This window comes from Sminthopsis crassicaudata, chromosome 5, assembly GCF_048593235.1.
Source record: "Sminthopsis crassicaudata isolate SCR6 chromosome 5, ASM4859323v1, whole genome shotgun sequence".
Classification (NCBI taxonomy): domain Eukaryota; kingdom Metazoa; phylum Chordata; class Mammalia; order Dasyuromorphia; family Dasyuridae; genus Sminthopsis; species Sminthopsis crassicaudata.
Genome location: NC_133621.1, coordinates 265,719,471 through 265,733,212, shown reverse-complemented (window position 1 = coordinate 265,733,212; position 13,742 = coordinate 265,719,471). Strand labels below are relative to the sequence as shown.

Genomic DNA, 13,742 nt, shown 5'->3' with positions numbered 1-13,742 from the left:
TTTCCCATTGTACTTTTTGGAGAATGGAGTGTGTGTGTGTGTGTGTGTGTGTGTGTGTGTGTGTGTGTGTGTATGTGTTGGGGAGGGTGGACAACAAAAGGGGAATGAGTATTCATAATATTTTTTTAATAATCCTTGTTTGTGAACCACAATTAATGATAAGTAATGCTTAAATGGTGAACATTGGTGAAATGACATATCAAATATTGTCAGGCTAAAAAATACAAATCACATTTTTGTTCATTCATTTTTCCCCCATTGATAGAATGAATATCTTTCAAAGGAACTAAATGAAAAGGAGAGAGATTTGGAAAGGAACAGAATAGTAACAGCCAAGTTCCAAAACAAAGGTGAGTTATTTTTGAATAAAATATTATGTTTACTTCTGTTTTGTTTTCGAGCACTTTTCCCATACTTAGAATCATAACAGAATGAATGAATAAATGAAAAAAACAAAAACAATTAACTATGAATTTATATTCTGCTAAGCATTGTGAGTTAGTTCCCACCTCAAATTGCTTCTCTTCTATGATGGGGAGTGGTGATCAGGTCAGGATGATTTGATCTGAAAAGTCACAATATTGGTGAGTGAACAATAAAATTGTTTATGGACCTAGCTTTCCTAGAGTCTATGATAATAGGAGTGATTTGGTTGTTATTTTCTATGCAAGAAGTGGGAAATGGGAAGTCAGAGAATAATCTGGGTAAAGATGAGAAAGGAGAACTCAGTAGTTTCATTTCACCCAGGCATGATATCTGGCAATTCCATTTGAAGAATGAGTCCAGATTAATCTGGATGCTGTAACACGTTCTGTTAGGGAGAGCATTGACTCTGAGGACAGAAACTGGGTTTAATGCCTGCTTCCTAGGTGAGCTTGGTTACTTCAGCTCTCTGGGCCTGTTCCCCTATCTGTAAAATGAGAGCACTGGGCTAACTATCCTCTAAGTTCCTCTTTATTTCTGGATCTCAGATTTAAGGTATTTCCACATTAGAACTGGACAGGTTAGAGTCTAACTTTAAGCACTTCATAGAGTTTCATTTTTTAGTCATTTATTACCTTACCATCTCATCTCACAAAGTTTGTGCTTTTCAAATCCTTTATGTTGCACCTAAATCTATTTCCATATTCAGTAAATTAGTATTAAGTACTTATCATGTGCCAAGGCAAAGAGTGGCTCCTGCTTTTAGGAAAAACACAGTCCCAAGGGGAGAGTCAGTGTATAATCAGCTGTGTACAAACCAAGTATATACACATATATATACATACATTTTATATATACATATATATATATATATATATGTATAGTGAACTGGAGATAATCAAGACAGAGACAATCCTAGAATTAAGGGCAGTCAGGAAAATCTCCCAATTTAAACCCCATTTTCTGGAATTGAGAAAGTCTTTCCTGATCCTTTTAAATTTAGGGTCTTTCCTTCTATTCATTTTTTTTTCTATTCATTCTGTATTAGTATTTTCATACCAGTTTGTTTGCTATCTCTCCAATTAGGTTATGAACTACTAAAGGGAAGAGCCTATCTTCTACCACAGTTTTTATCCTCAGCTCTTAACACAGTACCTGACACATAGTGGTTGCTTTATAATAGTTTGTGGATGAACTATCTAATTTTCTTTTTAAACTGTGAAATAACTAGTTAGATTCATGATGCTAATTAATCTATTTTTAAAAGTTTGTGTTTTTATTATTACCTTTCTACTCAAATGGTAATCTTCTGTTAGCAGTTTGTGTGTTTCTACATGAAATATTCCTAATAAGTCCCTGAGTTGATAAGAACCTTAAAAACAATCTGATTGAACTAGTGCTTGAAATAGGAAAACCTTTTACAGTTTGTCAGTCTTGTTAATTAATAAAGTTTGCTGAAGTTACAGTAAATCTTTATCAAAATAGAACAATGTATATTTAATTTCAGTAAAAGAACTTGTAGAAGAAAAAGAGCAGCTTGAAGAAGGTTTGAAAGAAATATTGCAGACAATCAAGGAAATGCAGACAGAGCCTGGTATTAAAGGAGAAACATCTCTGGTCATACCTAGTCTTGAAAAATTAGTTAATGTAAGTTTTCTTCTTATAAATGGGTTTATTTTAGTTCCTTTAAGACTATTGCTTTTGGAAACATTTATCCTTTTGTACCTTATTGATCTTGGGAAAATAGACATAAAATATGAACACTATCACCAAGCATGTGACAATTAAATATTTGGCATATATTTATTTCAGGATTTCAAGGGATAGTAGCAATTCTCCGAATTAGTGATGTCTTTATCTCCCTCCCATCATGCCTTATTATTTCTTTAGAGACTTCCATATTCTCGTGAAAGGATTTGTCTGCAGCCCAGTCATAAACTTTCTTAGTCCCTTCACTTTGAACAACATCCTTTTTCATTTTATTGTTACCTAAGGATTAGTGATCAGGCCTGAACCAATGACAAGAAAGAACTGCTTTGAGGTTGCGGGATTTGATGGTCAGAGTTTAGAATTTCAGTTCCTGAGCCTCATCTCTGTCCATCTGTCACTTAATCTCAATCTTTTCCCCTATTGTCACTCATAGATCTTTGGCCCCATTCCTCTTGCCTCTCTTATTTTCTGGCTTCAGCTATTTCTGTAGTAGGCTCTGGGCACATGGTCTCTTTTAGCGACTGCTATGGACTTCCTTTGCCCTGATGTTCCCTTACTGCCTCTACAACCTTATTGCTTGCTCACTTCACCCTTCCATTGCTTAAGGTGGGTGATGACTTGCAAGAAATAGGCATGTAGTCAAGGTGATTTCACTTGCTGCAGTTTGGCTCTAGGCAGCCTTGTCTACACCTCCTGGCTGCTTCCTTCTCCTCCTCCTTCCTCCTTCCTCCTTGTTAATGCCCAATCTCGGCCACTGTAGCTATTGTTCCATATCTTTTTTCTTCCCAACTCCAGCTACATTCTTCTTCTTCTAACCATGAAAAGAGACATTTTTGTTCCACGTGAGAGGGTTCAGTCTCCACAAAAAAAGGTTCTCTTGGCTGACTGTCCCCATTTCTTCTCTTCTTGACATCTCCACCATTATCTTTGTCTGCTGTGAGTGTCAGTAGACAGTCCACAAGCATTTGTTAAGTACAGACTGTGTACCACCTATTGTACTAAGTGCTGAGAATACAAATACAAATTCAAAGAATGGCAATCCCTGCTCTGGAGGAGCTTATGTTGTGGGGAGAAGAGAATCCATAAAAGAAGCTGAAATTGGGGGAGAGAGAGTTAGAAGAAAGAATGTCACCAGCTCCAAGTCATGATCAGGAGTCTGCAGCTTGGGGAGAAATGTCACATAACTGGTGTAGGAGGTAGTTGTATTCTATATTTTAAACACCTTAGGTGGGTGCGCACGTGCTTATGTGTGTGCGCGCATTTTATATGTGCTTTATGATTTACATCAGTATTCATTGTTGGATTGTTGAACAACATTCCCATAGTCTACTGTCATAGAATTTGGTTTTGTTTTTTACAGTTTCATGTGAGATAATGTGTATGTGTATCTATGTGTACACATAATCACTCCCCCCCCCTCCACATACACACACTTTTACAACTTTGACATTTCAGCGTCAATGACAGTACAGAATTCTTATGTGCTTGAATATGTCCAACCTAGTGAAGAGCATATTCCAGTAGGGAAGATACAGAAAGACAATTTAATTATTCAATCATAATGTATTGTTAGTGTTCCAAAGGAAAATATTCTCTGTGATTCTAAGAAAAATATTATTATACCAAGATTCTGCCAATATTTAAGTATTTATCTTCTCATTTAAAATGCATTCTTATTGTATTAGGCTCTAGATTCAAAGAATACTGCTGGAGTGTTTGATGCAAACTTACATTTGAAAGCCCAAGTTGACCAACTTATAGGACGAAATAAAGAATTAAGAGATGAGCTTAAAAGCACTCGAAAAGAGGCTACAGATTACTCTCAACATTTGGCAAAAGCAAATTTAAAGGTATGCGATTTGTTAAGTAAAAAGTTCATAGCAAGTTATAGATAGATTGAGTTAATAAAGTTGAATTAATATGAAAAAATATATGCTTTTAATTTAAAAAAAAAAACAGCCATAGTTAGGTAGGTACTTAGTGTGGTAATTTATTTTTTAAAAAAGTTTTTACTTTTTATTCTTACTAAGAAGTCAGAAAGCATTTAATTAAGTTGAAATTAGTCTGTGAATGTGGAGAAAAAAAGTGAGTTCATGTCTTCCTCAAAGTAGAAACTAAAGTATGGTTTACATACTTTATACTCTATTTGCATGCTCTCTTTCTCTGATAGGTAGGTGAGTACAAAGGGAGATATAGTATTATAGATGTAAAGCCTGATTTTTATCTGGATAAAACATTCTTATTATATTAATTGAATTCTAAGATTTTTTCTATTTTGTTTTTAGGTGGAAAATCTTGAAAAAGAAATTTGTCTTTTACGTAAAGCAAAAGGATCAAATGTTGTATTCAGAGGAATTGATCTACCAGATGGAATGACACCATCTAGTGCAAATATAATTAATTCTCAAAATGAATACTTGATACATATTTTACAGGTAGTTAAGTTTTTATGATTAAATTACATGATTTCTATTGTTATTTTAATCTTAGTACATAATTTGGGAATTCTTTAACTTCTTTATATAGGGATATATTAGTATGTTTTAATGTACTTTACCAAGAAGATCCAGTTCATCTGACTCAGGCATATATACTTGACCTTTGAGTTAGCCGTAGGAGAGGGATATAGATCTCAGCATAACAAATAATTGCTGCAAAGGAACAGTAGGAACCAGAAGAGAAAGAGCTTGGAGAGCACAAAATTTGCTTGAATTCTTTTCTTGCCAGACAGCCAGTAGGAAGAGCTTTTGAAATTTAAAAAAATTATCTTTTCTTGCCTTTTTCCATTAAAAAAGTAAGATGAGGCATCATTGTACTTCAATTTCTCTGCAGCTTACTGTGATAATTTTGATGATTCCATTCTTCCCTAAGATGGAATAAGATAAAGTTGAACAGTATGGAAAAAGAACAGAGAGAAACCTTCCATTATTTTATTTAAGGAGTCTATTTGAAAGCTGTAATGTTATGTTGTCTCTCAATTGCGATTGTTCTCTGGGAGGCAATCTCTTGGGGAGCTTCTGGAGGCAGCTTAGTTTCAGTTCAGTTCAATAATCCCAAAATGCAACCAGGAGTTAAAGTCTGGATCCTTTATTATGTCCTTCAAAGTCTTGAATCTTTTCCTGTCAGAATGTCTCCAGCCAGCTTCAGTCTCTAGCTCCCTTTGAAACCAAAGCCTCCAGCCAGCATGAAAGTAAATGTAGGAATGAATCAGACTCTGCCTCCAAGAGTGTGGGATTGTGGGTTTCCCAGAATTCAATCCTAATTGTAAATCTCCTGGAAGTCCATGAGCAGGCTTTTCCTTTAGACTTTTGAATCTCTTGGACTTGCGAATCCACTGAAATCTGGCTCTCTGAATCGCCTCAAGCTTCCCTGAAGTTTTCCTGGCAAGTCCTCTCCTTGACTCAACCCAGACTCTAACTCTCCCACTCAATGTTGGCTCCTTATATCCTCCCAGAGAATGGGCTTGTGGGTACTCCTTACAGAACCAATGAGCAAACTCCTTTAAAGATTTGAACTCCTTTAAAGATGTGAACTCTGAACCAGAGAATTGTTAAGTGCCAGACAACCGACTTAGCACCTAGTAATAATCCTAACAAAAAGCCAAAGAAAATTAATCTTCATTTTCTACTACTATTTCTTTTCACCAATTTATATTATGAAGAATTAGACTTTCTTCATTTATAATTAAGTATAATAACTTAAAAAACTGTTACATTAAGGATAGTAACTGTTATATGTGTCTTCTTGTCATTTAATAAAAAAGAATTTATTTTTTGAGTTTCTGATTTTAGTGATTGCAATATGACTCCACATACATTTTCATTTGAGCCTTACAACAGTTTTGCAGAGGTATACCTTCAGATTTAAATGTAATCAGGATAAAAGAAAGAGGGAATGACAGACATTTCGTGATTAGTTAGGCTGATGATTATCTGTTATTCTTATTTTGTCATTCTTATTTCCAACATAACTTTAGGAATTAGAAAATAAAGAACAAATGTTAAACAAATTAGAAGATTCACTTGAAGAATACAATAGGAAATTCTCAGTCATCCGGCATCAGCAAGGCTTGTTATATAAAGAGTATCTAAGGTACAATTGGGGAACTTCGTAGGGGAGAGAAGGGTTTAACAAAAAATTTTAAATTAGAATCAATAAAAGGTCATGTTCAGTATTTAAAATATTAATTTGCTGTTTAAGTGTTGCTGCATTAGTTTTTTGTATATAAAAAATTTCACTTTTGTTTATTTCTAGCATGGATTAACTATTATTAATTTAATTACAAATGTGTTATTCACAGTGAAATTAAACAAAATTGATTTTTAAAGTAGATAACTAGCTTTGATGTATTTCTATAATCTACAAAATTTTCTGCCTACAAAGATGTGGGACATGTACACACACACATGCACACATAGATAAACCCGATCATATACACATGCATATGCATGTATATAATAGTGACTACCATGAAGAGATTAATATTTTTTGGTAGGAAAATAGACAGTTTTCTTCCTTACTATCTATGATGGCCATTTTAAAGAACTATCTTTTCTTCCTAATTGTTTTCTGTTCCTTTTGGGTATAAAATTTTTTCAGTAAATAAATATTTAGCTTTATACATTAAAATTGATTCAAATTATTGAAAGACTTGTTATTTAAGGTGAAGATTATAAATTTAACTATCTTTTTACCTTAGATCACATGTAATCTTTAAAAGTTTTGAAGTATTATGAATCATTGCTAACAATAAAAGTGATTTAATAACAGAATTTTTCTGTATTGTGTGTCATAGATTCTAGCATACTAGACGTGGCTTTTGATAAGAATCAAATTTGTAGTGATTATCTACCCTACCATTGCATGTCTTGGTGTTCTTTTTCCAAAATTTGTTAGTCATCTATAACCTCAGATATTGATTCATCCAACTAAACAGCTTAATGGAATACATTAGATTCTGGTTGTTCTGCTTTTTTCCTTTTCTTTTTCTTTTTTTTTTTTTTAAGCGAAAAGAAAATCTGGCAAACAGAATCTGAAAAACTGAGAGAGGAAAAGAAAAAACTTGAGGATCAAGTTGACCAAGACGCTATAAAAGTAAAAGAATATAATGTAAGTTATCACACCATCGGAAATAACTGGATATTGCTAATTGTGGGGCCTTTATGGATGGCTTAGGGCAATAAATAACAGGAATGTTTCTTCTTTTTTGTTACTCAGAACCTACTTAATGCTCTCCAAATGAATGCTGATGAGACAAAAAAACTTCTTTCTGAAAACAGTAGGAAAATCAGTGTCTTGCAAGTTAATGAAAAATCCCTGATAAGGAAATATACTACTTTATTAGAAATGGAGCGGCATTTAAGAAAAGAAAACAATAAACAGAAGAATGAATTGATAGCCATGGAGGCTGCAGTGGGAGACAGAATTGGCCATTTGCAAAGGTTCAAGGTAAGCTTTTTCAGAATATTTAAGGTCTAGATTTTGGAATTTCTTGAATATTTATTAGATTTATAAGAAAGCAACAATAACAAAAAATAAATTAAGGGAAAATTACAATTTTTAAAAATATTATCTTTATTAAAAAGTGATGTCTGAGAATGTCATTCTTAAAGAAAGATTTTATTATGGTTCTATTTGAGAAAGAGAACAATTATTTTATCCCAGTTTGAGAAAGAGAAGAATTTTTAAAATTCCATTTACTGTATTAAAAGGATTTTGAGACTCAAGAGAGGTGATTGCTTTCCTTTTTTTTATTTTTTATTTTTTTTTTTTTGTATTATACTGTTCAAAGTCTCATAAACAATCTAGTTCTTTTGATAATCGGTAAATTTGCATGTATAATGCAATTTTAGCCAGGAATAGAATGATTATAAAATCTTTCATGTAGAAGACAAAAGAATTGAAATTATGCCTTTTGTCTCCAATCCTGATTAAATCAGAAGTATGGTTTTTGAGGGTGTTAGGAAGAATAGAAGAGAGTATTTTTTTTAAAGAAAACAATAAAAGGAGGAATGTTCTGGAGAGATTTGTACAAGTTCAGAAGTAAGAGTAGAAAAAGAACTACAACTTTTTTTTGGTCCTTCTTTATTCCTCCTTCCCTAACATACTCAGATCTCTTGGACTGGCTATTGCCACAAGTTTTTATTCTCCCATAGATCATTATTTTAAGAGACCTTTTCTATGATATCTTTCTTTTATGTTCTTTCAATCCTATTAGTACTGCTTGGTAGTATTTAGAAGTAAAGGAGAATTAAAAATATTTTTGCCATATTTTGATCATTAAGAAACTAATAATGAAGATTTATATAATTAGACTTATTTTGGATAGGCAGGGAACTGAATCATTTTTAGACTTTGGTTTCTGTATTGAACAAAATGTATTGTAGTACCAAAAAAGAATTTACTTTTGGGTTAAGAAAATACTTTGCCTATGGTATAAAACTGGCCTATATTCAATGCTTAGCTTAAACAAGGTGGAGAGATGGACTAAAGTTATGCATTCCCAGGACTGTGTATGTAGCTTCATTTGTGTGTGTTCAGCTGTTATAAAACATCTTGACTTTTTTGTTTCTGTAAAATTTCTGATGAAGGCATTTATTGATTTTGATTGATAACCTTTTTCTCAAAATAATGTAATGTGACAATTTATTGCAATAAGAAAGATTTTTGAAAATACTAAAATGTGCTTTGCCAGAGAATTGTTTTTAAAAAGTAGTTCATTTAAATAAGACTTTTCTTATATATTTTGAAAATCATTCTAATCAACTTTGATTTATCACTGCATAATGTTAGTTTTTTTAAAAGTGAAAATCATGTTTATCTCTAAAAGGAACAATGTTGAAATATAACATTGTTACTCTTATTTACGTAGGAAACAACAACTTTCAGAATTGCAGCTCTCCAAAAACTTCTAGATAATTGTGTTCCTCTATCAGAACTTGAATTGGCCAATAAGCAATACAATGAACTGACTGCAAAGTATAGGGACATGCTGCAAAAAGATAATATGCTTGTCCAGCGAATGAGCAGTTTGCTGTTGTTGGAGGTGAGATGGCATAGTTCTTGATTCTTGAAAATTACAATGACCTTTTCTGTAAGTATTTTCTATTCTTGGAAATCTCTGGGATTTTATTTCCCCCGTTCTCAAGGGAATTAGTAAGGGAATTTAGCAATTCCAAGCTTATCAAATTCAGCAAATAGAGGAGAAAGGCAAATGTGCAGATAACCACAACATGAAACATTATATGATCAGGGCATAAGAGAGGCTCAGAGAAGTAGGTATAGGAATTTAAAGGGAATGAGCATGCCCTACTGAGGAGGTAAGAGAAGGCTGTGTAAAGTAGAGGACACTTCAACTAATATTTGTAATAAATGACAATTACATTGAAATAACCATACTGTTTGTCTGAATTGTACTTTAAGTATTCAAAGGTATTTCTTTTTTACTTAGTGTGAAAATAAATCCCTGAAAGAACAGATAGGTGTCTTAAGTAAGGAACTGGAGATCACCAAAGAAAAATTTCATACTATAGAACAAGCATGGGAACAAGCCATGAAATTAGGTAAGTCTTTGCTCGTGGAATGAATGTGACACAATGTGTTTTTCATCTTTTGGAATGTCAGTTTAAAACAAAGTATTCTTACACAAGTAAAATAGTAATTATCTGTATTGAAAGTCTAATTTCTTAGATTATGCTGGATGTGGTGGTGTCTTTTAAAGCAAATGGACTATATTAATCTTGATGGTAAGGAAATCCTCAACAGAATGTTTTTTTTAAACTATGTGTTGGAAAACTTATAATGAAATATCTGCTTGCTATTTTGTAGTTATTAGCCCAACACAAATTGTTTGTTGGGATTGTGAAAAAGTCCTAGTTACAAAGATGTAACAATCATTAGGTACCCATATTGGTCATGAACTTGCTGTATAAACTCTCTGAGTTTATTTTTCAGATTTCTTTCTGTTATTCACAGTATTTAAAAAAAAATCATTGGCAGTCACCATGTTATTGTTAGTAGCTAAGGCCTAGCATCATGGTGTCTCTAGCAAGAATATTGACCTAAGAATCTCCTTCCATCTGTGGGCTTTTCCTGGTTGCCTGAGTTGGTAGTGCCCTCTTTCTGCACAAATTACCTTTGCTAATTAATTATGCTAGCTCATATTTGTGTCCTTGGCCCACTAATCCAGCTACAAGCTCTCTTATTATAGGTATGGTTTTGGTTCATCCTTCATCCAGTTTCATGAATCATTAGCAAATGAAACATTGGGGCCATTAACAAACATGGCATATCAAGGAGAGCATTCATTTTCCCCACTCATATTCAGGGCCAAAACCAGTGAGTGGATTATGGAACATTCAGCTTTATTCTTTTTCCTTTCTTTTACATCATTGTCATCATAATGGTGATGATTTTCCTGGTTCTGCTTACTTTCCTTTGCAGCATTTTCTGTCTTCTCAAGCTTCTCTGAATTTTACACATTGATCATCTCCATTTTTGGATTAGATTTGTGATTTCTTTTGTATCATGGGCAACACCTATTGAGGAATGTCCCTCTGTTTATAGCTACTGGCCCTTTTCTGTCCCTCTCAGCCTTAAGGTCTTCTAAAGCATTGAGAGGCTTCCAGGTCACACAACTAAACTGTTTCAGAGAGAGGACTGAATCTGATAATTGCTGACTCATTAACCAGCTGGTATCCACTGTGCAGCATTGTTTCTTCTGTTGTGTCTTACAGAGTAGAAATATTCCATTACAATAATGTGCCACTGTTTGTTTACCTCTTCTCCAGTCAGTGGGCATGTGCTCTGGGAAAATACACACACAATGATTAGGGCAGCATGGGGAAAGGGGCACTTTGTAGAAAGTTTATAATAGGATCTGGACAAGATTCATTTAGGATGAGAAGACATGGTGGAACTACAAGCTATACCAGAAGAAAGAATTTCCATAAAATAGTCTGAAAATATAAGTCAGTTCTTGAGATCCTGTTCAGGCTAACACCAACACACTCCTGCTTATGAACATAGAAAACTGTGTCTCCTCATTTATAAAATTAGTTTCATAACTGAGGAATATTCACTTATGATGAAATATTATAGATTTTTAATATAAAATATTTAATTGACTCTATGGCATTGGCAAAATATTTCATAGATTAGATCTTTAGTAAATAAGCTCTTAAAATTAAAGAAATTGCTTGAGACCAATATGGACTTCATCATAAATTCACCATATTTATCTTGTCTTACTTCTTTTAATCTTGTCTTACTTCTTTCATATTCAGATATTTCACATTTTGTCTTAATTTTAAAACAACCTTATTTAGTTTGATTAAATTATTTTTCACCACAGGAAGTGATTCGACCCTGGATGAAACTCAAAAAGGTATAACGAACAGTGAAATTGTTTCCATTTCTAAAAAGATTACAATGTTGGAAATGAAGGAACTGAATGAAAGGCAACGTGCAGAACACTCTCAAAAAATGTATGAGCACTTACAGGCTTCATTAAAGCAAGTAGAAGAACGTAATTTTGAATTGGAAACCAAGTTTTCTGAGGTTAGATTTTCTTATCCTTTAGAATTGGGATTGTAAGCCTAGTTCTTTACATAATCAAGTAATCAATTACATGATTAATCCGGTCTTTAGATTTTCTCAGAAATAGCAGTTTAAAGTAATACTGTTATTATTAGGTAATGAAGATGTTTGAAATCTGAAATTAATGAGTAATCCCAAAATAGCATTGTATCTGTAGCATATGTCTTTGTAGTTGTGTCACTAGTCAAGGACCTGTGGTTAAAGTAGATACACAGAAAGTTGGTAAGTAATAACACATTATTTTAAATCATGATGCTATGTATTTAGAATGAGTATTTTTAAAAATTCATGCTGATAAATGTGACTTTTTTCCCTTCAAATTTTAGCCACATTTCTGTAAGTGATGATTTTTTAAAAATTAATTTTCACAGCTGTCTATCTCACTTATCTATCATTTTCAGTCTGTGAATCAAGAATCAAGAATGGTACTCATTCCTTTCAACTATTCAATTGAGAATCTAATGAGGGCTGTTTGGATCTAGTTTCATAAAATGTGACGTTAATAGTAGTATAGAAAAAATTTGTTTATAAGTATGTGCACAGCTTAATCATTATTTCTATTATGTTGTTAGGATTGAGTTAAAATGCAGACTCCCTCAAAAATATCCAACAATATTGAAGTTTCTTTTATGGGAACTTGACTTTTTTTTCCCTAAGATTTGTTCCAAATTATATGTAGTAATACATATTGAAATTGAATGATATTTTAAATTAATTTTGGAAATTACTTAATTTTTAAGTGTTTTAAAATAAAAGCACGTAATTTAAATGCTGTTAAACAACTAGCTCTTCTATTTGTTTCCCATTTAAATATTTAGTGAAAAGATGTATAAAAACTTATAAGTCTGAGAACTCAACTATATATGAAGGTTGATCAGATACACAAATCAGAATTATTAGATGTTATTCTTCTCTCCCATCCTACTTTACTTGTGTCATTTTTGGTACCTACTTTGTCTCCTGAACAATTCTTATTATATGCCTAATGGAATAATAGGTGTTATTTACTCTTTTCAAGCCAGTGAGAATTTCAGGCACAAAATTGAAAAAAACCAAACAAGCAACACACAACCTGATAATGAATATTTTTTAAAGCCAAATGCATATATTGCACATTGTTAACCTATATTAGATTGCTTGCTGCCTTAGAGAGAGGTGGAGAGGAAGAGGGAGAAAAATTTGGAACATGAGTTGGTTTTGCAAGTGAATGTTGAAAACTATCTTTGCATGTATTTGGAAAAATAAAATGCAATGAAAAAAAAGCCAAATATTTATCCCCCCAAAAGCAGATATTGCTAATCTGCCCATCTTTCTGTATTCCATTTTACAGATAGTTAAATTTGATATTAACAAAATCTTCACTGTGGTTATCTATTTATATCTTCTTCAGAAAAAATGAGTATTCTAGAATACAAAGTATTTTTCCCTCCTGCATTTCTGGTGCTACAAATGAATATTAATAATTCAGTTGGGACAGCACTGGAACAAGATATGAAAAACTGACATTTTCTCTACTATTTCTGTGTCATTTACTTTTCAGAAAGATAATAAAATTCTGTGATAGTACTTTAAATCTACTTTTAAAAACATATAAGTAGTTTATTTTTAAAAATTTTTATCTCAAATCAGGCTTTTTTGGCCTAACTTGGAAAGAGTTAGATACAATTGGATAAGGTGTGTGCATTTATATATCTCTTCATATGAAACATACATACAAGTCTCAGAAATGCACATATTTGTTAGGATTCTTACAAGGTACTTCTGTACTTAGTTCACACCTTTAAAGGAGTTCAAACCTTTAAAGGAGTTTACACCTTTAAAGGAATTTGGTCGTTGGTCCACACATTAGACTCACACCTTTGGAGAGCATATAAAAAGCCCACTCTCTGGGAAGGGATAGAGAGTCAGGATTCAGTCAAGGAGGGAACTTTGGGAGAAGACCTTGGGAGATTCACAACTAGGATTGAATTCTGGGAAACCCACAATCCCATACTCTTGGAGGTGGAGTCTGA

At 32.9% G+C, this 13,742-nt stretch overlaps 1 protein-coding gene across 1 annotated transcript in view; it reads left to right on the top strand.

The window, feature by feature from the left end:
• Nucleotides 1-13,742, top strand: part of CEP290 (centrosomal protein 290) — a 115,344-nt gene that overhangs the window by 27,413 nt on the left and 74,189 nt on the right. Inside the window, 10 exon segments of the mRNA XM_074270939.1 lie at nt 266-350; nt 1,931-2,070; nt 3,819-3,983; nt 4,419-4,568; nt 6,110-6,225; nt 7,140-7,242; nt 7,351-7,581; nt 9,005-9,178; nt 9,584-9,695; nt 11,486-11,691. Of these exon segments, the coding sequence (XP_074127040.1) occupies nt 266-350; nt 1,931-2,070; nt 3,819-3,983; nt 4,419-4,568; nt 6,110-6,225; nt 7,140-7,242; nt 7,351-7,581; nt 9,005-9,178; nt 9,584-9,695; nt 11,486-11,691 (1,482 nt within the window).